The sequence below is a fragment of the Varanus komodoensis genome, unplaced genomic scaffold (assembly GCF_004798865.1).
Source record: "Varanus komodoensis strain SLA01 unplaced genomic scaffold, ASM479886v1 scaffold1, whole genome shotgun sequence".
In the NCBI taxonomy this organism is placed as follows: domain Eukaryota; kingdom Metazoa; phylum Chordata; class Lepidosauria; order Squamata; family Varanidae; genus Varanus; species Varanus komodoensis.
Genome location: NW_025335268.1, coordinates 24,885,218 through 24,910,444, shown reverse-complemented (window position 1 = coordinate 24,910,444; position 25,227 = coordinate 24,885,218). Strand labels below are relative to the sequence as shown.

Sequence of the window (25,227 nt, the reverse complement as noted above, 5' to 3'; positions counted from 1 at the left end):
ACTTTTTTTGTCAGTATCTTGGTGAGCCTCAGTCAAGTGCCTGTGATAATGCCCCTGCAGTTGCCTCAGGCAGAATCCCTCCACCCAGTGGAAATGCTACATGGGGAAGGGCCGTAGCTCAACAGGTAGAAACATGCTTCACTTACAGAAGAGCCAAGGTTCAGTCCTTGGTGTCCTCAGTGGAAGCAAGCGACATGAGGGACTTTTGTCTGAGACAGTGCAGAATTCTTGCCAGTCCAAGTAGTACATACTGAGCTACATGGACAAATAGTCTGGCCTGGTGTAAGGCAACTGTATCTGTTTCTGCCTAGAGGAGGAATCTCCATTCCTTCATTTCTGTACTGCTCAATAGCCAAAGCATTCTGAGCAGTTCACGGCATTTAAGCAGCAACCTCCAGCTGCAGTTTGACTTGGATGTAAACAGTGTGGTACAACAATCTGGAGGGGAGACAGTTGTATCTCCTGCATCTAAGGACTAAGGAAAGTGTATTGAAGTCTTGATTTCTTAAAGAAAGGAAAAGAAGTGAAGGTAGTCTGCATGCCATTTGCTCACTCCTCCTGATTAGCCCTAATCTACATTCATATCCTTAGATTAATAGTAGAGCATTTGGGGTAGTGAGTGTGCGATTTTCAAGCAGCCTTTAGCTCAAGTGTCCTTGCTGTCACCTCTGGCAGTAAATGCCAGATATGGGGAGAAGCACGAAATGAAATTGTCATCATGGAGGAAAAGAGTTTTCTCATTATGCTTCATCTAAAGAGTATTTTCTTTTCCATGCAGCTGATGCCTTTTATAGCTTGGCAGGCAACTGCTGTACGTAGTGTTCTTTTTTCAGCTGTAACTTTTGTGTGTCCTTCACAAATATATATATATTTGTCAGGTGAATAACTGCTGTTTGGTATAAGTAATCTTTTTCTGATGATGTCATAGGCTGCAAAGAGCAGTCCTAAAAAAGCTCTTGAAAGAAAAATTGATTTTTATCAGAGTTTACTCATATATATGATAAATGCATATTCTTAAGCAGAGGTTATCCCTTTAAAATGTTCAGGGCCGTGTGCTTCATTCTTTCACTCTCTCTGACTGAATGAATCACTTGTCTTGCTGCCTTTTCTAATGCTCCTACCTGTGGTTCAGTAGAAATATGCAGTCTTTTCATTTTGCTTGAGTTCTGCTTTAGGGAAGACTGGATAATTTTAATACAGAAACAAATCCTCAAATTCAGAACTCAGAAATACTGTTATTTCTTCCTTTTGCAACTTTTGGGGGCAGCATTATAGGTTATAATTAGTTATTTACATAATAGCAATTTACTCCACTCTTCAGTGAAAAGGGCTTCCAAAGTGGTTTACATAGAATAAAGAATAACCTATTTCCCTGCAGATTTATGATCGAAATGACATGACAGAAAAGGCAATGAGACTTTAAGGGAAGAGGAAAAAGCAGACTTAGGCACTAGGCTCTTAGCTACACAGTTCAGCCAGTCAAAGAGTGGATCTCAAAGCCCAGTGAAAGGGTTGCTGCTTTGTTTGTTTCTAGTGGTGTCAGCAATGGCCGTTGGTAGCTGCAGGAGAACAGGTCTTAGCTGGAGCTGCATCCAGGTGCAATAATGGTGCATGGTGGCTGCATTTGAAAAAATGTGTTTTTGGGAAGCTTGATTGGCTGTGTTTAGCCTCCTAGATATTTAGTGATTACTGTTTTGGCTGGTGACAAGGTAGCCATACGGTGCTTTGGGTTACCAGCTCCTGACCCAAGGGGGCTCCATATGACTTTATGTGATTTTGTGGTGGGAGTGCATTTGCTGAGTGTTCACTGGAGTGATAAGAGAAGCTATCAGATCATTACATTTCATTTCTCTGTTAATAATAGGCTGGTGTCATCAATGGCTAAAGTTGTAAGCTTTAGCTTATTAGTGTAGTCAGAGTTGCATGTAATAGATGCAGATTCCTTGGCTATTTTTTTAAACCATGCATGTGAACATTCTTTTTAGGTGCAGTTATCCCACTTTGTCTGCTCCAGTAACTTAGAAAATGACAATACTGTTGTGACATCTTTCTGATTATGCTTCATTTGGTATTGAACTTTTTTTTTCAGTTGGCAGTACTAACTGTTACATTTTTCCCCTTCACTGCTATTAGGTGCCACTCTGTATTGACTCTTCAAATTTCTCAGTAATAGAGGCTGGTTTGAAGTCTTGTCAAGGCAAATGCATAGTGAACAGCATCAGTCTGAAGGAAGGTGAAGATGACTTCTTGACAAAAGCTAAAATAATAAGGAGATATGGAGCAGCTGTGGTGGTTATGGCCTTTGATGAAGTGGGTCAGGTCAGTACTGCTTTCTCCACACACCAAAATTTGGCTTTCTAGGAAGGTCATAGAATACATTGGCTAGAATCTGGAGCAATGAAGAGAGCAGAGAGGGAACCAAAACAGAGCATCCAAGACTGATTGATACCAACCAACTTAGGGCAATTATATATGGATATAGTGGAATTATCACTCTCCTAGTTATTTCCTCTTGCAAGGAGCCCAAGGCAGTTTACATGGTGGTCTTCCTCGCCTATTTTATCTTCACAATCCTTTGAGGAAACTGCAGAGGAGTCAAGGATAAGATTATTGAAAATAATCAGAATCCTTGACTGAAAGCTTCTGACTCTGATCTTTGACTTGAAACTCCATGGACATCAGAAACTGGAAGGTTTGCATGAAGTGAAACAAGCTTCCCAAGTGTTTCACCTCTTCCATCCTTGATTTGTTTTCAAATGCTCATAAGTTTTGTTTACTTACTGCATGCTATGAGAAATATAAAAAACCATGAGCAAAGATGAGCTTGGGGGAAAAAACAGAAAAATTTCTTAGAGAAAAATGCTATCCCCCCCCCCCCCCCGCACAAATCCATTGAAAAAGAAAAAAAACCAAGTTTGTTGCTGGCTCGGCCACCATGTTGCAAAAGTAACAAACTTGTAAGACTTCCATGTCAGACCCCTTGTGGCAGGATGTTATGAATTCTGCAACATTTGAAAGTATTTTTCTGTTATTAAGTCCTGCTTGTTTAGTAAACCAAGTGTTGCTTGTTTAGTAAACCAGTAATAATATTATTTCTAATGCTACTGCCTGTGAATATTGGTTTTAAGAACTTTGCAGCCATATGAATTAGCTGTAACAATGTGAAAGATCATGTTGGAAATCTAGATAAAGAAATGAATTGTTTCATCACTCATTAAAACAATAGGTGGACTTCCAGAAGGAGGACACCTAGCACTGCCAGTTGGAAGGCACTATGCACCTCTTGTCTCTTTCTCCTTAACTGATTTTCTACAGTAAGAAAGCAGACAGAAAAATCTGTGGGAAAACACAGGATGGTTACAAAGGGGAAGGCACGAATATCTGGCAGTCTGCCACTGAGCCCTCATCCCCAAGTAATAATCTAAAAAAGAGGTGGGGCAGTTGCACAATAGAAGATTCCTCAATAATCACCCTAAAACTATGTTTCTTTCCCACTCCTATCTTTTTTTGTTCCAGGCCACGGGAGCACAAGAAAAAGTTTCCATCTGCACCAGGGCGTACCACCTCCTGGTGGACAAAGTGGGCTTTAATCCCAATGATATCATTTTTGATCCCAACATTCTGACCATAGGTACTGGAATGGAAGAACATAATTTGTATGCGATTAACTTTATCAATGCAACTAAAATCATAAAAGTGAGTCTTTAGTATATCAGGCTTGGCTTCTTTAGTTTCTAGTATGGGGGAAAGGGTAGAAACAGTCCCCCAGAGCATAAGAAAAGGCCTAAATGTTATAGTACTGTTGTTTGCACTGTTGTATTTCCTTGGCCTTGCTTCAAGTAGCAAAAATTTTATAAATTATATAGTAGCTTAAAAATAACTCAGACCGTTAACTGTTCTGTAAATATATTTACAGTAAGTGAATAGGACAATATTCACACAACTGTGCTGGATTCACCAAAAGGCCTTTGACGAGCCATATGAAAGCTGCCTCATTTAATTAGCACAAATTTAATTGTCATTGTGTTCTACTTTCACTTTGTTCTATAAACCGAATAGGGTTTTTTATTCTACTTACTCTGTGATGTGTAAGCAAACAGCAAACATGCTGTTATCTATTCCTTTATTAGTTTGGATTTATAGCTCAGCCTTTTCCTAAAGCAGAGGAAGATTAAAGATTAAAGAAAGAAATTTCTTTGTCATTTATCCCTGCACCACCCCTGTGAGATAGGTCAGTATTCGGCTAGATCATAAGAGAGGGCAAAGGGCAGTAACAGAGGCACCACCATGTGGAAGTGAATTATCTTTCTGCCTATGTGTAGATTGCAACAAGTGATGGGTCTCTCTGCGTATAGGCATCTCTGTGTGGATGTCATGGGAAGCTTGGGTTCAGGGGCAGGGAACTTGAACTACACTGTCAATGTGCAGTTTTGGTTTCTGCTGAACTAGTCAGTCTGTCTCATAAGGTGCAATTTTATGTACTTTTAGAGTTTCTGTCTAACCTTTAGACAGAATAAAGACCTGCAACTCCCAGTTTGTCCCTTTTTTCTGCATAGGATTGTACCTGTAGTCATTCAGTTGCCTCTGGCAGTAACACGGTGATGCAAATTCAGTCTTTATAGGTTACCAAATGTAGCAGCTAAGAAGAACCAGTAAGTCATCTAATTTGTACACAGACCAGCTCCGTATGTCATTAATTTTCAGGTGTTATTTATGAGGGAGAGGTAGATTTTCTTTGTGTAGGAAAATGTGCAAAGCAACCAACCTTGAATAGAGAAAAGCTGAGTTTCGAGACAAACATTGTCTAATCTAAGAGCTTTTCTTGCATTTGCCACATTGTAATTCTTCCGTTCCTAGTTCATCGGTAACCAAGCTATGGTAGTTGCATTATCACTGTTTCTCTGGTGTCCAGTCTCTGCCAGCACCTTGTGGCTTGGTAACTTGGACTTTGAAGATTTGACTGCTCAATTAACTGGTGGCTGTTGGGCCTCTGATAAGAAACCAGTTTTTGGAAAGATTCATGTCCTTAGTGGCATTTATCCTATTATTTGATAGAAAACTCTACCTGGAGCCAGAATAAGTGGAGGCCTTTCCAATCTGTCTTTTGCCTTCCGCGGAATGGAAGCTATTCGTGAAGCAATGCATGGAGTTTTCCTTTACTATGCAATTAAGGTAAGATGAATTTTGACAAAATAGCTTCTGATCAGAAGATATATGTTGTCCTCATTGCACGACATGGCAACCTATCATGGGCAGTTAGTCATAGTAGGTTGTTGTGCTATCTGAACATAGAAGGCTTCCCATTGGATGGCTTATTTTTCAGCAGCAAGTCACTCTGACAACCCATGGCTTGTTCTTGCAGTTATTCAACCCATGGTGAGTTCTGGTGTCCTCCACACCCAGGAAGGCATTTCCAATGTGGGTTGCAGGAATCAGCTAGCAAGCTGCTTGAGAAGACTGGCAAGAAGCTTGGTCTCTCTTTGTGATCTTGCCTGTTCTACTGCCAGTGACAGCCATTCAACAATCTATAAGTGGCTTGGAACAGTGATCATGGCTTTACCCACTTTTTTCTTGCAGCCCCAGAAGATTGTGCAATTGTGTCCATAACTTTTTGTCATATTTTTGCAATGGTGCAGTTATGATTGTCCAATATTAGCAGTTTTGCCTGTTCCATTTTGTTATATTTTTCAGCTGTCAAAGAGAGCAATAAATGGAATAGTTTACACACATGGAAAATGACATGGTGGGGCTGCATATAGGCAAATTTGTGCATGGTTGCCAGGGACCAATTGCCTAGGTGTCAATTAGAAAGCACCAGTAAATGGTAAAAAATGGGAAAGGTAGGTGTACCGAAGGTGGTGGTAGGGAACCAATATGTTCCATTTGTAATATAACCCTGTGGCTACTATGTGTTGAATTAACAGTTCTGAGTGTTCTCCACCTTTTCAACTCTTTCCCAAGTCTTCAGCTTTTCCACAGAGGGGAGATAATAACCTTCAACCCTTTTCATGCTTCCTTTGTTTACTGTAGCTCACTGACTGTTCTAAAAAGCCCACAGAAGCATATACAAGATGCAAATTTCCCTTTTATTTACTTCTCAGTCCTTAAACGTTGGCAAGGGAAGGAAATAAAAGAAAAACTTGCACCTTGTATATGCTTCTGTGGGCTTTAAAGAACAGTCAGTGAGCTACAGTAAACACAATAGTAAATGTTGGCTAAATTTTCCTCCTTTTACATCCCAGCTATTCATTTCATCTATTTATGCATGTATTCCAACTATCAGTGAATTGTAGTAGCTGTAGCAATAAGTGCTTCAAAAAGTTGGGGGAAGTTACCCCTTTCTGGAGTAGCTGGAGACTCAGGAGGTATGTAAAGGTGACTAGCACTGGGAAGTATCTGCGCACACCATTTAAAAGCCACATTGACAGCTGGGAAATACTTTGGTCTTTCTTTTGGCACTTTTCTCCCTTACCAGTGCTTTTCAGTTGATGCCTAGGCAGTGTGCTTCTTGCAGCTGTGCACTTACTTGCCTGTATGCAGTCTTGCCTTGTCAGTCTCTCTCCTGCTGTACCTTGCTCCTCCCATTGATAGCTGATACAGACTAGAAAACTAAGCAAAACTGTACATGTTAGATAGCTACTAGTGTCTGCTTGTGCACCTGTGAAAGGCAAATAAAAATATTTTATTTTAAAATAAAATCATTTTAAAAAATTACATTACTGTTCAATTTTTCTGAAAAAAACACCACCAAAAATCAACAACCTCATTTGGACTTCAGACCAATAGCAAATGAAAAAGGTTCACAATTGTAGGTGGGAGGAAGAATCAAGGGAATTTGTTTTGTGAAAGATGCTGGGATACCAGCTGGAAGAACTGGAGGAAGGAGGGGAAGAACAATCCATATCTGGGACACCATGGCTTAATTGCAGGGTGTGTTAGCATGCTGTGTGAATACTGCCATTCATTACCTTCTCCCTTTTCTTTCTGCAATCCCAGTCTGGAATGGACATGGGGATTGTGAATGCAGGGAATCTACCAGTGTATGATGATATCCATAAGGACCTTTTGCAGCTGTGTGAAGATTTGATTTGGAATAAAGACCCAGATGCCACTGAAAAGCTTTTACACTATGCTCAGGTAGTTCTTCCACTTTCCCTACATTCTTTTTAAGATGTGAGCTTGAAGAGAATACAAAATTGATGTGTGAATTTGTTGCCTTGGTCAGTGATGTAATTTATCTGAATATAGAGCATAAAGTTTACTTTTGATATCATCCTGGAGCAGGGAGGAAGGCGTTTGAGAGTATGTGATGCTCTTACGTTGTCAGAGGTCAGTCAGTCATAACCTGATCTGCATCTGGATTGAAGTTTGCCTGGCAGCCCTGAGGAAGTTTCTTGGAACTTCCCAAAAGAAAAGGAAAATTTGAGCCCTATAACACCTAGATAAAAGCCACAGAATTACAGATAAAAGCCACAGAATTTTAGAATGTTCCTGTAATAACCAGAATAATTTGTTTTGTTACCATCCTGGTAACATTCAGCATCCTATTAGGCTGAATATGCTGATTCTTTTATAGAACAAATGTGCTCATGAACCTGATTCCATTATTGAGCCTGTACATACTATGCATGGTTTCAGGGGTACACCTGCCAACCCCTAAGTAGGCTGCTGCTACTTCTTCCAACTATCAGATATTCAGGAGAAAGGGAGAATCTAAGGCATTCAGTCCAGTGCACTTTGAAGTCTTCCCTCCAGCCAGGTAGCCATGTATTATCAGGTTTCCTGGTTATGGGGGAGTTTTTGGTACATTCAGCTCCCTTCAGATGTTTCTGTTGAATGTGAAGGTCTGCAGTGGAGAGGGTGGTACATGCAGGAATGTGGGGAGTGAAGGCAGTGTACATGCCCCAGCTGCCTACACACTCTGTGCACACAGGATGACACCTGAATAGGTCTAGTGTTACTCAGAACCATGGTGCATGTTCAAAGGTATCACGTGGTACTGCCTTCTTGCAACAAGATCACTTCAGAATGCAGGTGGGGATGAGTAACATGACTCAGTACTACTCTGAGTAAAAATCTTATTGCACTTAGAAAACTAGAAGAAAAAGAGATGATGTTTGAATAAGGGTTGACAATCTCTTTCTCCTGATCTTGTAAGTCCTGTTCAAAACACAGCAGAAGAGGGTGGGCTTGTTCTTTGAGCTAGTGAAGTGTTCTGGTTTGGTGATGTTTTTTATTCTTTAGCAATCCATTACGTGACCTAACATAAACTGTCTAAAACAAGAACTGTACCAAAGCCAAATTCATTTGTTAGGTTCTTAAAATGAATTGCTACTAGACTGGCTAGAGACAAATTTAAATTATGTTCCCAGAAATAAAAAATCTAAAGCTTCATTCCTTTCAGCATTTACATTTTTACTGATGGAGGATTTATGGTGTGATCCTTACTTCTTTTAGAAGCAAAGACTATTTGGAAGTGACCCTCAGCTTATTTGTGCAAAGTAATCCTCAGCCTTGTCTGTTCAGATGTGTTCAAAAACTTCAGCACATGTCATCAGTGCTGCCTGAGAAAAGATAAAAATGAGGCTACATCTTATTTTCATGGCATGTGTGTATATGAGCAGATGCTATCTCTGGTGTAGAATGTTTGAGCATAAAAACATACAAAGCTCACTTGCCATGCCTGCACCATCTTTCTCTGAATATATAAGCATAAAATAATTGCAAAGTAGCCATCCATTTTAACGCATTTCTGATCTTAAAGTGAGTGGTATGGCAACCTCTGAAAGTATGAACTCTTTTCACATGTCTATATCCTTTCATCCAGAAAACAGAATATAGTATTGGTTTGTATAATATCCCAGAGAATGTAAGTTGCTGTATGTGTCTTCACATTGTAGGTGACTGTGGCAAGGAATTCTTTTTCTGAGATATTGTTGTGTATTCCTAGCCTTATGTGAGGGTTGTCAAGGTTAGGTAGGGATAATTTGCTTCACTAACTGTGGGCTATATCATTGGTTGGCTGTTGGAGCAGAATCCTTTGCCTCTGTGTTAAGTGGGAATGGATAACATTCCTTTTAGTCCCCCTCCACCACAGCTGCCTTACTGCCAAAATTTGGTACCCCAGTGGTGATGGGAAGCCTCCTTTATAGGCCAAGAGTCACAATTTACACAGTTAAAATGATACTGGTGAGATGACCACAGCGGGGCAAATGGAAGGAAGAGCATTGGCTGTGATTTTTATGGTATGACCACCTTCTAATCTTATAAATGGGTCTTTCTGCCCTCCAACTTAGGAGTTAGAGATTTGTCACAGATGGTAGCAAAGAAGGTGAAAAATCTACTCCAGCAGACCCAGTGATCCTATTTACATTCATATCTGCTCAGGAATGCAAAGGAATGGTTGAAACTCTTACTCACCTTCCATCAGTTGTTGCTAAGTATAGAGTCGGGGGGTCCTGTAGTGCAGAGTCCTTAATTTTTTCCTTGGGCCAGCATGTTTCCAAAATGCAGTGTGACAAATGCACATCATTTTTGTTTTATCTTCTTTAAATATTTGTCTGGTGCAATGACAGTTCTTAATTTTTCTTTGCAACCCTTTTAATCTCTCTCCAGACCCATACTCAAGGAGGAAAGAAAATGGTGCAAACTGATGAATGGAGACATAGCTCTGTAGAAGAGAGGCTGGAGTATGCCCTTGTCAAGGTGAAAATATATGCCTCTTTCACTGTCCAGATCAACATATTTGCTCTTTAAACAAATCCTATTTCCTCATCCTTATTATTACCAAACACTAACAAATAGCAACATTTTCTAGTCATCTGTATGATTAGATCAAGACAGAAGCTTGTCCGGAACTGTGAGTCTCAGGTCTCAAGATTTCTTCATGGTGAAATGAGGTCTTGCAGTAGATTTTAGAGGACACTGATAGAAACCAGTTTGGCAGGAATCATTTTAAGTGGGTGAGGGAAGATGAGTGAACCTTAGACACCATCTCACTGATAAACCTTTCACACAGTTTATGATATAACCAGTTTACAACAACCCACTTTCTAATGCTCACAACCTTGCAATTCAAAGGTGGAGCACCAGTTCACCTGAGGCAAAGTGGCAACAATGCCTTACCACCTTGCGACTACAAACCCCTTGTTTCTGGAGCCCATTGGCTTGAAATCAGCTGCAGTTTATGTCAGTAGGAACATGGGAAGCTGGCACTGGCCCTTCTAATCCAGCACTTTAAATACTGACTGGCAGTGACTTTCCAGGGTTTCAAGCAGGAGGTTTTCCTGGAGATACCAAGGACTGAACATAGGGCCTTCTGCATACAGAGCAGGTGTTATATCACTGTGGTCTTTCTCTTAAGGTTATATCAGCCACAGGCCAGCTGTTATTCACACAGGTGAAATTATAGGCTGACATTAAATGTAGATCCATATGCAGCAAAAGTCATCACAGGCTAAACAGGTTAAAATGACGGTAAGGCCAGCTGGCCATGTTCTTTGTGGCTTTGACTTTTTTCATTATTGATGAACCCTGAGCATATCTGCTGGTGCAAAGCAAGAAGTGTTATTCTGTATACTCAAGGGACTGTTTGTCAGTCTTTAAACTTTCTACAGGGTGGGGTGCAAGGAGGAACAAGGCCTCATTGGTAGAGACAGTTGGTGTTGTGTAAATACCTTTTCCCTGTCCTTTTTGATCAGGTATTTTTTGTAATAACTTCTAAAAGGAATATGAAATTGTTGCTCTTCTCTGTGGGGTTAAACATGGTTTGGCACTGTTGTTATATCTAGTTTCTGTTGCTAATTATTGTATTTGTTGATGTTTTTAGATTTCATGATAACTTTGTTAGCTGTGATTTAGAGACAGGATTATTTTATTTAAGTCATATAATAAAAAACAGTGTTTTCCATGTTTTTCTTAAGATAAAGTTTCAAAAGTATAGCTTTCAGTACACATTATATATTTAGCATGTTTTAGCATCCCGGAATTATCTTAATCTTATCTAATTGAGTATTTTGATGAAATCAGGACTGTATGATAAAAACTAATTTGATTGCTCTTCCTGTCTAAAGCTTTGCAAGATTCACAAATAGACAATGAGCTGAAAATTTAGTTGGAATACCTTCTAAATCTGCATAAAATAACAGCTTAATTATCCACGAAGAGGACTAAGGAAACAATATAAGAATCAGATCTGAGCACTCTCTATGGCAGGCATGGTCAGAAAGTAAATCTCCAGTTGTTTTGGACTTCAACTTCCAGCATTACTGACAATGGCCAGGCTGGCAGAGCTGTCTGGGAACTGAAGTCAAACACATTTGGAGTTCTCCTGTCCGCCCATCCCTGCCCTAGGGTCTGTCAGGTAAGACCATCTTAGCTTGCTTTGAAATACAGTGGAGGGAAACTACTCCCTAATCACCTCATAGCTAGCTTATGTGCAGTAGGCTAAAGCCACTGAGGTACATTTACTAGCTGTGGGATAATGGGCTGAGAGTAAGGAGTGGGTGACCTGCTGCCTAATCTAACACCTACCTTTATCAAACACCTTCAGTCTTAGCAGAACAGAAAGTAAGGGAATGTGTTCTCACTTTCCTTGCCTCCACACCCATTGCAGCCTAAACAAAAGAGCTGGAGCTGCTGGCCTCAAGAAGTTCTATGGCTGATGGGAATGTCTGTGATAAATTTCCATGGAAGTGACTTATGCTGGCATCTGCCAGGGAAGATCTAGACCATCTGTAGTTCTAGCAATCACTGCAGGGTTTCTGCACAAGTTACCTCCATAGAAGAAGCCTGCTGAGATGGGGAGGGATTAGTTTCTTCTACCTACTTTGTCCTGCTGTCTCCATTCTTCATGAATTTTTGAAGGCTCCCACTTTTTAAACACAATATAAATATACAAATGCTTATTTTATACATAAACACATTGCTATTGATGTTTCCTCCAGGGGATTGAGAAATATGTGGTTGAAGACACAGAGGAGGCTAGATTAAATAAAGAGATGTATCCCAGACCTCTGAATATAATTGAAGGACCCCTGATGAATGGCATGAAAACAGTTGGTGAACTTTTTGGGTCTGGCAAGATGTTTCTTCCACAGGTAAATAAGAAAATTTAGACATGTCTGCTAGCCTTTAATAAAATATGTGAGGAGAAGTGAGTCAATTTAGAAAGTCCTAGATCATGAGAAATACCTTTCTTTGCCTGTGATCCTGGAAAGCTGCTGCCAATTGAAAATACAGGGCTGGATGAAACAAGATCTGACTCCATATAGGGCAGTTATCTATGTACTTACATGGCAGACCAAGGTATCTTCAACCCAAGTTACTATGCCTGACTTTGGTCAGATCATAATGCTTCAGGATGTATCTTACAATATGCCTGGCTTTTTGTCCATCTGGCCTACTTTGACTGGAAGTAACTCTTCAGGGTCACAGGCAGAGGACTTCCCCATCACCTGGTGGAGATTGAATATGGGACCTACCACCTGCAACGTTTATGCTCTACCACTGAACTATGGTCCCTTCTACCTTTAGCAGTTAAAAGAAGCTAGGGATACTCTAAATGTGGAAATGGATGGTATTTTTACTCACCCTACAGATGGTTATTAATGTTCTTATAGTCAGCCATATATGTAGCCATCATAAACCTGATAAGGATGAGTACATTTTCTTCCAGGCTAGTATTAGCTTTCTGTGCATGTTAGTCAAGGTGTCGTATGATATACTGGTAGATGCTTGCAGCCAAAGTTGCAGGTTTGTGTGTTAATACGAGTATTTCTGTTTTGTATTCATTCATGCTCTGTGTCAGTATACAGTTTGCCAGCTTCCTTTTATGTGTTAACTTAATTTTTTTTTTGCTTGAGCACTAGTATTTTATATATAGTGCATCACAGCAGGGGCAGCTTGACAGCTATGAGTCCCAGTTAGCTTCTGCCTGGCTCAGCTTGCATAGGCAGACAGCTGTCCTGGATCCCGGAATTCCCTTGATCCGCATTCTTTGGCCAATATTCCACTGCAGTGATTGAGAGAATCTGCAGAGATGAATCTATGGGTTGATCTAAGCCGAGAGAAGTCATATTGATATGTTCCATGGGAGAATTTCCATGGGCTGGCAGTAAATGGGAAAGATAGCATGGGTGTGTCTTAGAGTGTATTAATAGTCCAATTTTTCATTTCATTTCAATTTTTGGTGGAGGGAATTTAATATACTGCTTCAACTGTAATAGTTCTTTCATGGAATCTGGCTGTTCAGGTGATCAAGTCAGCTCGAGTTATGAAGAAGGCTGTTGCTCATCTCATCCCCTTCATGGAGAAGGAAAGAGAGGAAATGAAAATATTGTCCAACAGCACAGAAGAAGAGGCAAGTTTGCATACCACAGTGCTGGGCTCTTTTACTTAGTCTTGGCTACAGTTGTTTAGAAGTTTGCTGATTATTTTCGTAACAGGCTTTTCTAAGAGGCAGACATAATGCAATGCTATCACAGCAATGTCTGTGAATAGACAAGATCCAAATTTGTGAGCTCTTCATCATAGAAACGAGCAGCTGATTGTAGTGCATAAAATTGGCCTTTTGACATTTTGCCAATAAAAACAGACTTATGTTAATAGTATGCAATACTGTACTGGGATTCATAGCCATAAATTTGCTATTTAATTGGTTGAACACCCTACTGATTATTCTATAACCTTTCACTATTCATCTTGAGGTTATGTGTACAGACATACATAAATATGAGAACAAGCATAGCCTTTTGCCTCTAGGATAAGCCCAGCTTCCCTCCATTGTAATTCTTACAAATAATACACACAGCTCCTTAACAAACACTGAAATCATCTTTGGCAGGTTTGCTTTTTCCTGTGCTTCTGATAGATGTTTGCTTTTGTGTGTGGGATGTGTGTGTATTTGCATGATTGTTTAAATGTACAATCATAATACTGGCTTTTTTAAAGCTGAAAAATTGTTTTAGGTCATTGGATTACTCTCTAGGACATGTTCTTAAAAGTCTTTAAGGGGAATTGGAAAGTATATACATTTTATGGTAAAAGGCACATCAAAACCTGCATTTCAGATTCAGGGAAGGACAGAATCAGGAGGAAGTGTGTTCTCATTTACATGAGAATGTGGAATGTGGACCAAGCAGAATCATTTTCATCCCTGCTGCACAGCACCTTTTCTTTCAAACTGGCAGAACTTTCCCCCTTGAGGTTGATCCTAAAGTAAAGTTAGTGTGTGGGGCAACAATATGGTGAGCCCTTTCTAAAACACAAAGGCTCTTGTTCTTATATGCATACATGCAGCTCTTTGGGAAACATGCATCAAACTGATTTTTAGTTACTCTTAATTGGAAAGAATCATAGGGAATGTTAGGATCTGTATTATAGCAGAATATTTCATCCCTAGGAAGAATGAAAATGAAATAGCAGCAGTAGCTTGAATAGTTGCAAAAACTGGGTTAGATTTAAGAACAAATTAATAATTTTATGCAGCCTTTGGCATCTGGAAAGAGACCAGAATGAGCTGAGGAAAAACAAGCTGTGGAAAATACTTTAAAACAATCAAGTGTTAGCTTAGGATATCTATCTATCTATCTATTTACTGAAATGTATGTGAACTTATCTGACAGGGGAATGTACTTAAATGTATTTAGGACAGTCTTGCAGTATTAGGTGCTAATACTTGCAAACTCTTCTCTTGGAAATGCTGGGTGCTGCTATTGCTAGCAAAAAAGGAGGGCGGCAGGTTCTCTTAGCTCCTAAATATGCATCTTAATGAAGTGAGTACATTCTGCTGTCCTGTCTTAAAATAAGGTATATATCCACTGGTATGGGTTTTCTCTGGAGGGCAGTTACCTCCCCAGCAGTAATCATAGTGCCAGAACATCAGCAAACACGGAATACTGGTTATTATGTTTTAGAATGAATTGCTATGCCTGCAGGCTTGTGCCAGAAATGAAACAGAAAGCTATTTGGTTCTGTTCCCAGTATTAGAGTGCTCCAATTCATTTAATGCTTGAAATCCTCTTGTTTTCACATAGAAGACATCTTAAAATCAAATGCATGCTCTGGTCTTTATTGAATGCTGTCAGGGGTCAGGTGTTTCCCCACCCTTCTCCACTCTTTCCTGTTTATTTGAAGACTTCCATCACCACATAAACCTACTATTATTGCTGGTTTATCATCTTACATTTATTTGTTTCAGCTTGATTAATTGTGCCTGGCCATCCTGGCTGTGCAAGTTTTTTAGCATTCATGAATGTAATGTAGAATGCTGCTGGCTGCTTGGCATGGTCGTGAATGTTTGTTCTCCTCAAACTGCTACATTTTCGGAAAACAGAAAAGATTAACCTTTATAGCAGTCACAAGGCTTCTCAAGCATCAAAATACATCATGTTTGTAAACATGTTGTAAAACCAGGTTTGCTTCCATTGTGTATGAAGATGGGGGTGGAGGCACCAATTGGTAAAAGTACAGGGGGCCACTTGCCTCATATGGGCTCTGAACGTGAGCCATAGGAATGGAAAACTGCCTGGGAAGAGGGGCTTAGCTAATGGAGGGGGAAGGGTTCAGTTCTGTCACCTATGGATACCAGTTTCTGTTTAAAGTTGCTCCATATCTTTTGCTTTCTACGTGATTGGATTAGATACAGGATTGGACGCATGGATGTATCACTATCAGCAGTAGGCTTACTTTGAAGGCACTTGCCTGAGGAAGTTAGGCCAGAGCTTAAACACAGGTTTTTCCCAAAGGAAGACATCAGCAGAGAAATAGGGAATCCTTTAAGGCAGGGGTAGGTTACCCCTGGAGGTTGCATTGCCTTTCCCCAGGACCCACTGGGATCTGTATCCCACTCCTGCCACTACTGAAGTTACCACCATAGAGGCAAAATACACGAATTTTGCAAGGAAGTAAGACATTTGGTGTGGCTTGTTTGCATGTAGAATTCCACTTCTGGGAACATTTTTGGAGGTACAAAGGGCTGCCATTCATTCATCTCCTCCTCCATCTCCTCCCACTTCAGTTAGGCAAGCAGACAATTACTTTTTCTGCCTTGACTTGCAAATAGAGATCCTTATGGGCGCCTTGGCATGTCTCTGCAAGTCTTGCATTGGAGAATGCTGTACTACATCATGCTAACCCTCTGGTTCTGGTACATCCTTGCTCATCATGCCTTCTTAACAAGCTGTAATTTGATATGATTGAATGCTATATGTATTATTGCATATGTCTTATTGGAGCTTCTTAGCAAGTTATAAGGCGGTTAGGTACAGCAGCATCCTTCGACTTGGGGATACCTTCCATCCTATGATTAGCTGAATCTATCCACAGGCAAGAAATAACTCTACTCTGTAATTCATACAGGTTTGTTACTGCTTTAAAAAATGAAAATAACAGCAGTTGCAGTAAACAAGTGCAAGCTGTTCAGATGTGAAATCTTCATTAATCTTGAAATCAGTTCACTTTTGCAGGACCCGTACTATGGCACTGTTGTCTTAGCTACCGTGAAAGGTGATGTACATGACATTGGCAAGAACATTGTGGGAGTTGTCCTGGGCTGTAACAATTTCAGGTAGTATTTATATTCTTGTTGCACAAATCAGAATTATCCCTTGTCAGTGGGATCTTCAACAATTTGGCTAAGGTGCTACTTTTCTGAGCCAGCCCAATCAGTTTGTTCTTTGGCAGAAACAGAGCTGCAGAGGAAAGCCTTTTCCCTTGTGCAGTGATGGGGAATGTCTGGCCATCCAGTGTTACTGGACTGCATCTCCCATCATCCCAAGCCAACATAGCTAGTTATAAGGGATGCTGGAAGTTCATTTTCAGCATCATCTGAAGGGCCACGCATTCTCTATCCTTGTTCCTAGTAGCATCCCTACTTTCCAGTAACATTTTGTCAGTGGAAGACAAATGCATGCCAGAAACTTATGTCTCAAGTATGTGTAGTAGCACCTAAGGATGGGGCAGGGCATTTAGTTTGGGAGAACAGACTGCTAGGAAAAAGGGAGGCTGGTTACTAAGTTTTTAAAAGCCAATTGCTGTTTCCTTTGGTCTCCATAACTAGCTGACGGATCATCTTAATATGCAGAATTGGATTAATTGAGTATGCATGCATGATAAGAAAACTACATTTTTTCCCCAGAGTCATTGATTTGGGAGTCATGACACCATGTGACAAGATACTTAGCACAGCTCTTGAAAGCAAGGCAGGTATGTGGACATTTCATCTACAGTCGTTTTATATCCTCAAATTACGATCTTGAATGGATACCATGAAAGGATCATTTGTGCTGATCTCAAGAAAATGCAAAGTTGCAAGCAGATATATTGAAGTTCTAAAATATGGAATTACTAAAATGCCTTAGGGCTTGTAAGAAAAAGAGGGATGCAGTAAGTCTGAATAACAATAAGTTGCAGTGTTTTAAAATATAATCGTTTTAGGTTGGGAATGAGAGATGTGTGAGAGATCCATTCAGGGGTGGGAATCTATTGGATCTCCTGGGCTCAGCTCTCTGAATTCTCATCTGTTTTGCAGCAGTCCAAGTACTTGGTGAGCATGCCTAGTGCTCATGGGGTGCTCACCAGTTATCAAGGCCCATGTGTTGCACAAACTCTGTCCCTCAGTGTCATGGGGAGCTTGCCAGGAAAGGGGCTCCATGCAAAGGCTCGCAGCACCCGTCTGCTGTTCCGAGTGTAGCTGCCATTTGCATAGACGCACCTGATCCCACAGAAGGTTGACAGTTGCACAATCATGGATGGTGGTGCACAAGCACTTGCAACTTCTCAGCTTGGCTTGCTTTGGAAGACCAGGCCAAGCACAAGAGGAAGCCCAGGAATGTTTGGAGGGTTGGATTCCAATTAGGTTTATCCCAGCTCTAATAAAAATGTATTTGTCTTACATCAAAAGGACAGAATTTTGATTCCAGGTGAACATCCTGAACATGGCAAATCTGACACCCATTCAATAGATGAATCAAATGTTTGGACTGATGTCCATTAGTAGAAATATCTAGAACACCATGGGTGCATTGTGTTGGTGATGGTATTTTTCCCTTCTAATGTCTGAAATGCCCACTGGAATCTTATGAATGGAAATATTTTAAGCATTTATATTTAATAGATATCATTGGTTTGTCTGGTCTCATTACTCCCTCTTTGGATGAGATGATTTTTGTTGCCAAGGAAATGGAGCGATTAGAAATAAAGATTCCATTGCTGATTGGAGGAGCAACCACTTCCAAGTAAGTCATGTCCTTCTTATTGTGCCCAATGGGGTATCAAATGTAAAAAAAGTTTAAAAGGTGTATGTTGTATTTTAAAGAGTTGGATATAAAGTACACTATATAATTTTAAGAATTAACTTTTTAAGGTAGATTTTGAATCATTACATTATTTAAAAACCAGTATGTATTAAAAGATGTTTTAGCATGGTCAGTATTTAATGCGATTTTCAGAAAATAGTACTAAGTCCAATACTTTGATGTCCAGATCTCATAGGAAACGAATGAAGGATACTTTCTGAGTTGTATGCAGTGGTGTCGTTTTGCCATGAGAAGGAAATTGCTGCTAGAACATGTTTCAAATCTGTTCTGGACCCCTTGGAGCGGATATGGGGCATGTGTGGGTTGGGGACTACAGTGAGGAGGAGGATGGGGAAATCCCTTTACACAAGGGATAAAGGGATTCTACACACATACCATGGATTTTTTTCCTGATTTTACAGTCCTACATCTGCTGTAGTAAAATGAAGATATTTTTGAACTTGAGCAATATCCTTGAGCATGTGTACCCATTAGTGGGGTACAATGTAATTTACATTGTACTAGTGTAAATCACTCTAGTCACACTTACTAGTGTAAATTATTCTAGTCTAGAGTCTAGTGCAACTCCCAACAGCATTAACTGGCACACAGATTTTACTGGGAAATTGGCATTAGTGATTGTACCTGTTGGCTAGTGCTCATTGAAAAGAAGTAAACACTGCTTTTTGAAACCAATGTAAATTCTAAGCATGAAGGACAGAATAGAAGGTTTGGCCATTTTGCAAATAGAGTAAAATGATAAATAAGCAAAATTGTGCATAATGTGAATAGCAAGATAAGTCCAAACAGTTTCTTCCAGTTATGTTAGAATCCAGTCAGCTATTGGTAATGATTTGGTTGGGCAACTCACAGGTTGTGAATAAATTACACAGTGTGGGTTGTTTGTGTAACAAACTATGGTGTGTCCCACAGACAGTTGAGCTCACCGTGGCTTGTCCTCCGTCCTTCTTGGTCCTCCTGTAGGTACCCTTCTTGTCCCCAGAGATTGCGTTTTCTAATTTCTAAGTGACAGTCAGAGATAGCCTCCTCAAAGTGCATAAGCTGTACATCTAAGGCATTCATTTACAGCTGTCAAAACTCAGGCTTCCTTTTAAAATCTATTTTTGACAGGAATATATGTCAAAGGAGAAGCAGAGCAACAAATTACTTTGTGAGTGTCCATGAATGGTGCCCCTATACTTTGATAAGAAATATCCGAAGCATTGGCAAGTCAAGGCTCCCATCCATCGCAGGGCATGGGATGTCAGGGTGGCTTGTTGCCAACAAACAAGCCACCCTGTGGAAAGTGGTTCACGATATGACAAACCACTGTGGCTAGTAAATCGTGATGTGATTTCTTGTGAATATAGTCATTCATTCCGGAAATCATGCTGGGAAATTTTTCTATTATCTTCTTGGAATTATCTCCATAACCATGACAATTAAATCATCATTTAAAAAAAGAACTAAACTGAATTGAGCATTCCCAGGACTCTGGGATGAGGAAACAATAGACTGTTCCAAATAGGAGTTGTATGAAGTTCAGACTTGAGATAGATAGATACAACCCTAAAGGATGAATTTGTATTACAGAAAATAAGTTAGTTCTGGTAGGGAGATACTGTGAAAACAGAGAAATGTGACAGCTGACAATGTTGACTTAGAACAGTTATGCACAAGTTTGTCCTCCTACTCTCTATTGTGTACGTTACCACCATATGTGTTATAGAGGAAGGTGGAGCTTAGCAATCTGCATCCACTAAGTAAGATTTGAATTGGCAGGCACAATTAAAATAGATAGACTGTTGCATTTGATATATTTTTTAGCATCTAAGCATCATTTTAAACTGTGGTGAGCATCTATTTTCTTTTTCCTTAAGAAAATAGTTCCAAGTATTCAAGTGATTTTTAGTTTAGAAAAGCAAATTCTGATACTCTTTTCAGGAACAAAGACCTCAGAAATTAGCAAAAAAGAAGAGGAAGGCCTGAGCACATGTTTCTGTTAGGAATCAATGAAGTGTTACAGCGCCTTGAAAATCATGGGGCATCATAAACACCTGCCCTTGTATGATCTGCAGATGGACTGAAATTCCATGAAAAGGAAAAGAAGCTTGCAGGAGAGCTTTATACACATTGTTTTATGACTTTTTCCCCACTGAGGAACAAAACTGTTTGAACATTAGTAGCTTGTTGCTGAGGCAATTTGTTGTATAGGATATGTTTCCTCCATTTCCTTTTTGTCATTTCAGAACACATACAGCAGTAAAAATTGCTCCACGATACAGTGCTCCTGTCATTCATGTCCTGGATGCATCTAAGAGTGTGGTGGTGGTAAGTTGTGGAATATACTTCTAGCTCTGTCTTGAGACCATGTTTCATAACCTGCCCCGCCAGATGTTTTAGAGTTCAAATTTCATCATCCCTAGCCAGCATGATCAGTGGTTGGGAAGCTGGGAATTGTAGTCTCAGTATCTGGAGGCAGGTAAAAGGTTGTGGAAGGCTAGTTTAGATACATTCTCATGGTTCTGATGGTTTACTTAATACGTTATCCTTTTTTCCTAATTTAGTGCCCAAATATAATGAGCTTCAAGAATGGTAGCAACACAGCATCCTGATAGGCAGTGAAATACAATGGCATGTATTCAGTGGAAAAACAAATCTGCCAGTGGCATAGATTCCACATCCTATGGAACACCCCCAAATTTGGGATTGTTTTGTTGTTGTTTATTTATTTCATTTTTTTACCATCCAATAGCTGAAGTTCTCTGGGTACTTAGCAAATGTTAGGATTTTCTGCAAGGAAGGGGAGACAAAGTTGCACTGCAATTGGAAGTCTGCTTGTGATGGTATCCAGAAAAGCTTAGCTTTGACTTTAAGGCATAGGATACATATTTGTTTGGGTGGAAATCTGAGCTGTCTTACCTAATCATTGGTACTTACAGCATCTGAGCTCTTTTAAATGATTGGGCAGAAGTTAAGTGGCTGAAGGATCCCAGTGGTCATTTGTGCTAAACATTGTGTTATTCAAATGTATATGCTGAATGCATTTTTGAGTTCTATGCAAATGAATGAAACAGAAAAAGTATGTTGTATTTATTTACTGAGACCCCACTCACCTGGATAATTGCTTCCCTGCAACTCAGTCAGTGATGTACAAAAAATGATTTTTCACTGGACACTCTTGAGTTATGCAAACTGTTAATCCTTTTTACTAATAATATAAAATACTTCCCAAATTATTTTGCCAGAATTTAAATGTGCTGCAAAATGTCTCAATTTATCTAAGGAAATGTACAGTATTATGAAAATGGTTTTGGTCCATATAGTGCATAATGTATTTCTGTTTGGGGTGTTACTTGTGAAGACTTACAGCAGTCATGGGCTTAATTAAATCTGACTAGAACAGCTTGCTTAATGAATAATAGAAAACTCAGAAGTGGCTTGCCTGTGATTGGAAATATATTTGGTATGCTCTGCTAGCCCTTCAATGCCTGCTTTTTAGTCTGCTCACTTTTACAGAAGAAAGGCTCTTGTCCTCTAAGCCATGTTCCCAAATTTTAAAATGGCCTCCACTCTTTCTGTATGTTTAAACTCTTTACTGGTTATGTGGAGAGAATACTGATTCTACTCCCTCTAGCAACTGATAGAAACTGCTTGGCCATATTTAAATGTTTTAAAATGAAACAGCAAGTAGCACTGCTTTTATAATTTTGCAAATGCATTTATATTACAGACTAAAGCTTAAAGAAAAGTTATCCACCCACCCCCACTGCTGCTACCTCATTTCAAACTTCTGTTTGGCGTTCACAATGTGATTATTTTTGGAGCCTGATTGTATGGTCTCGAACATTTCACATACAAGCTTTTTCATGAAGAGGCACCATAACAGCAAACATACCATGTTTCTTCCCTTGGCAATATATTATTCCATATATTCCATGTTTATGACTGGATAGGTTCTCAATGGAGAGAAGTGGGTCTGCATGCACCAACATCAAGTTTAATCAGCATGCTGTGTTCTTTTCAGTGCTCTCAGCTTTTAGATGAGAATCTAAGGGATGACTTCTTTGAAGAAATACAAGAAGAATACGAAGACATTAGACAAGACCACTATGACTCTCTTAAGGTAAACAGACCTTACAGACTTTCTTCATGTCAAGTGTGCTAGTCTTTCATCATTACTAGTGCCGGCTTATTTTATATCAGTTAAAATACCAAATAAATCAACTGACAGAGTTCAGAACTGAACACCAGTCTTTTTTTCCCACACAGGAAAGAAGATATTTATCATTAGAGCAAGCAAGGTGCAAAGGCTTCCATTATGGCTGGCTAACAGAACCTAAACCAGGTTAACTTACAATTTCACACATTAAGTTTCTAACTTTCCCTGACTGTCTGCAATTAAGTCTGGCATCTGATTCTAACTGAACCCACATCAACAGTCAAGAAGTGTCAAATAGTGGCCAATGGATATATTATTACATTATCACATGTGCTATTGTTATTGTGTTATTGTTATTGTTGCATTTATAGCTCATCTGTCCTCCTTTTGCAAGGAATGTAAGGTGGCTTACAATGTTCTCTTCTTATCCATTTTATCCTTGCAATAACCCTGTGAGGTGGGTTGGGCTAGCAGTCCATGACTGGCCCAAAGTCGCCCAGTGAGTGAGAACTAGAACCCAGATCTAAGTCCCAATCCAACACCCTAGCCACTACATCACACAGGATTTTATGATGGCATGCTTTTTCACATGGATAGCTTATTTATTCTGATGAGGTAGGGTATTTTCTATAAATATCATGCCAACATAGACATTTTATTTCCTGCACTTAGTCCTTTGCTACCCTCTGATGTGGAATACAAGAATTTACACTCTCTTATTTCAAGCTGGTAAATGTAAACAGATCAATTAATTCAAGGAATTGTTTATATAGCCACTGGTTATGCTGCACCTTAGAGTCAATCAGGTATTCCATTCACCCTTGTTCTATACCACACCAAAGATGCAGACATTGCTAGACCTGGCTAACTGATGTTCATTGTTTTGCTTTAGCTGTGATTGACCTGTGGTGCTGAGCTTGCAGTAAGGCCTAGTAACAGAAAAAATAAAATCAGTGTGTGATGTTTAAGAAAGATGAATGTAGCTTACACAGTATGTTCCAAATTGTAGAAATTGCATATTGTATTTTTACAGTTAAACCAAAGTTCCTTGGCACCAGAGTTTTTGAAGATTATGACTTGCAGAAGCTGGTAGAATACATTGACTGGAAGCCTTTTTTTGATGTCTGGCAGCTTAGAGGCAAATACCCCAACAGGGGCTTTCCTAAAATCTTCAATGATAAAACAGTGGGTGAGCAACACAATAATATTGTCTAGTGGAAAATCCAAAAGGTAGATTAAATATCATGCAGAGTAGCTTTGAATTGTGCAAATATGTACAGAGTAGACCCGCAATACCCATGAGAGCAATATTAGAGAATTTATTCATAATAGAACCTGGTAAAGTCTGATGCAACAGAAGATTTATGAAAACAAATGAGACCTCTGTAAACTGCCCACCGCATGCACATGGCTATTACCCCTACTTCAATTTTGCTTTCGTTTTCCTAAAGCAGCCTGATTTTCTAAAGGCTTGTAATAGCCACTTCCCAATTTACTTATGAGGAATAAGATTCACTTCTGGGTGACCAGGGAAGTCTGCCCCCACCACCTATTTTTTAGGCCACAAATTAACATAGAAATTTGTGTGTGGGGAGAGGCATGTTCTGAGACAGTCTTTCTAAGCACCTGATTACAGTCTTTCTTATGTTAAAGTGGGCCAGCCAGGGATATCACCTTAGCAAAAGATAATCAGTTAAGTTGGGAAACCAGCAATTTGGGAATTTACCACTCTTGCTATGAAGTTGCTTTCAAACTGAGTTAGCTGGACTGTCAGGCAGGTTCCCACTGATTGTGGCCCAGATGGTGGGAATGTCGGATGCTACTCACTTGGCTTGCTCTCTTGAGCTGACATTGACAATAGGACTGATTGTATTACATTCTCCCTCTTCAGCCTGCCTGTTCAACAGCTTCTCCCTCAGAAACAGAGGTGTTCTGGTTTTCAACAATTGCTTGGCATATCTCGGGGCTTGCCAGCCTTGGCATTTCAGCTAACCTTAACCTTAACCCTAACGTTCTTCCAGTTCAGATTCATACTCTGAAGCAAACTTCAAATACTGCAGTTTGGGAGAAGTGGGCTAGTAATACAACAGCATGTCCAATGATATTTGTGGACTAGTAATTCAGTGGAAATTCACTATGTGAAATGTGTAATGTTTGAGGAACATTTATAGGAAATGAGCAGACTTTGGGAGGCCACTGGATTATTTGAGGTCCCAGCTCTGAGATCCTTATGTCCCACAGCTAGGACTCTGAAGGCTGAGCCTATACTCAGTTCCCTTTGCAGTCTGTATGGAAAGAACCACGCCAGCTGCCCCCTCCCAAGGTTACAGATGAACCTCGGAGAGTGCAAAAAGGGGGATGCTGGGGGCAGGAAAGGGAGGAAGTGGGGCCCGAGGGCTTATGCCAAATCATATCAGCGTCCCAGCCATCTCCCAAACTTCTCACTTTAAAAAAAAATGTGTTGGGAATACTAATATGTAAATGAACTTTTCCTCCCATTGTTAGGGGAAGAGGCGAAAAAGCTCTATAATGAAGCTCAGAGCTTGCTGAACGAATTGATTGTACAAAATAAATTTAAAGCTAAAGGTTTGATTGGATTTTGGCCAGCACGAAGTGTTCAAGATGATATTTATATATATGCCACAGAAGAGGACTTTTCAGAACCAATTGCTAAGTTCTATGGGTTAAGGCAGCAGGTAATATGTAAAACTATTTTACTAAGATCAAATGCTTTTTATGTGTGCTAGGAACAGTTTGAGTTTTCTAACT

The 25,227-nt window shown here is 39.8% G+C and overlaps 1 protein-coding gene across 1 annotated transcript in view; it reads left to right on the top strand.

The window, feature by feature from the left end:
- MTR (5-methyltetrahydrofolate-homocysteine methyltransferase) overlaps positions 1-25,227 on the top strand; it is a 65,138-nt gene that overhangs the window by 32,445 nt on the left and 7,466 nt on the right. Inside the window, exons 15-29 of the mRNA XM_044419860.1 lie at positions 2,134-2,319; positions 3,517-3,696; positions 5,056-5,172; positions 6,997-7,137; positions 9,616-9,705; positions 11,946-12,098; positions 13,253-13,360; positions 16,467-16,567; positions 17,138-17,205; positions 18,116-18,236; positions 20,546-20,627; positions 22,324-22,422; positions 22,569-22,644; positions 23,492-23,647; positions 24,964-25,154. Of these exons, the coding sequence (XP_044275795.1) occupies positions 2,134-2,319; positions 3,517-3,696; positions 5,056-5,172; positions 6,997-7,137; positions 9,616-9,705; positions 11,946-12,098; positions 13,253-13,360; positions 16,467-16,567; positions 17,138-17,205; positions 18,116-18,236; positions 20,546-20,627; positions 22,324-22,422; positions 22,569-22,644; positions 23,492-23,647; positions 24,964-25,154 (1,869 nt within the window). The remainder of the gene's footprint in view (positions 1-2,133; positions 2,320-3,516; positions 3,697-5,055; positions 5,173-6,996; positions 7,138-9,615; positions 9,706-11,945; positions 12,099-13,252; positions 13,361-16,466; positions 16,568-17,137; positions 17,206-18,115; positions 18,237-20,545; positions 20,628-22,323; positions 22,423-22,568; positions 22,645-23,491; positions 23,648-24,963; positions 25,155-25,227) is intronic.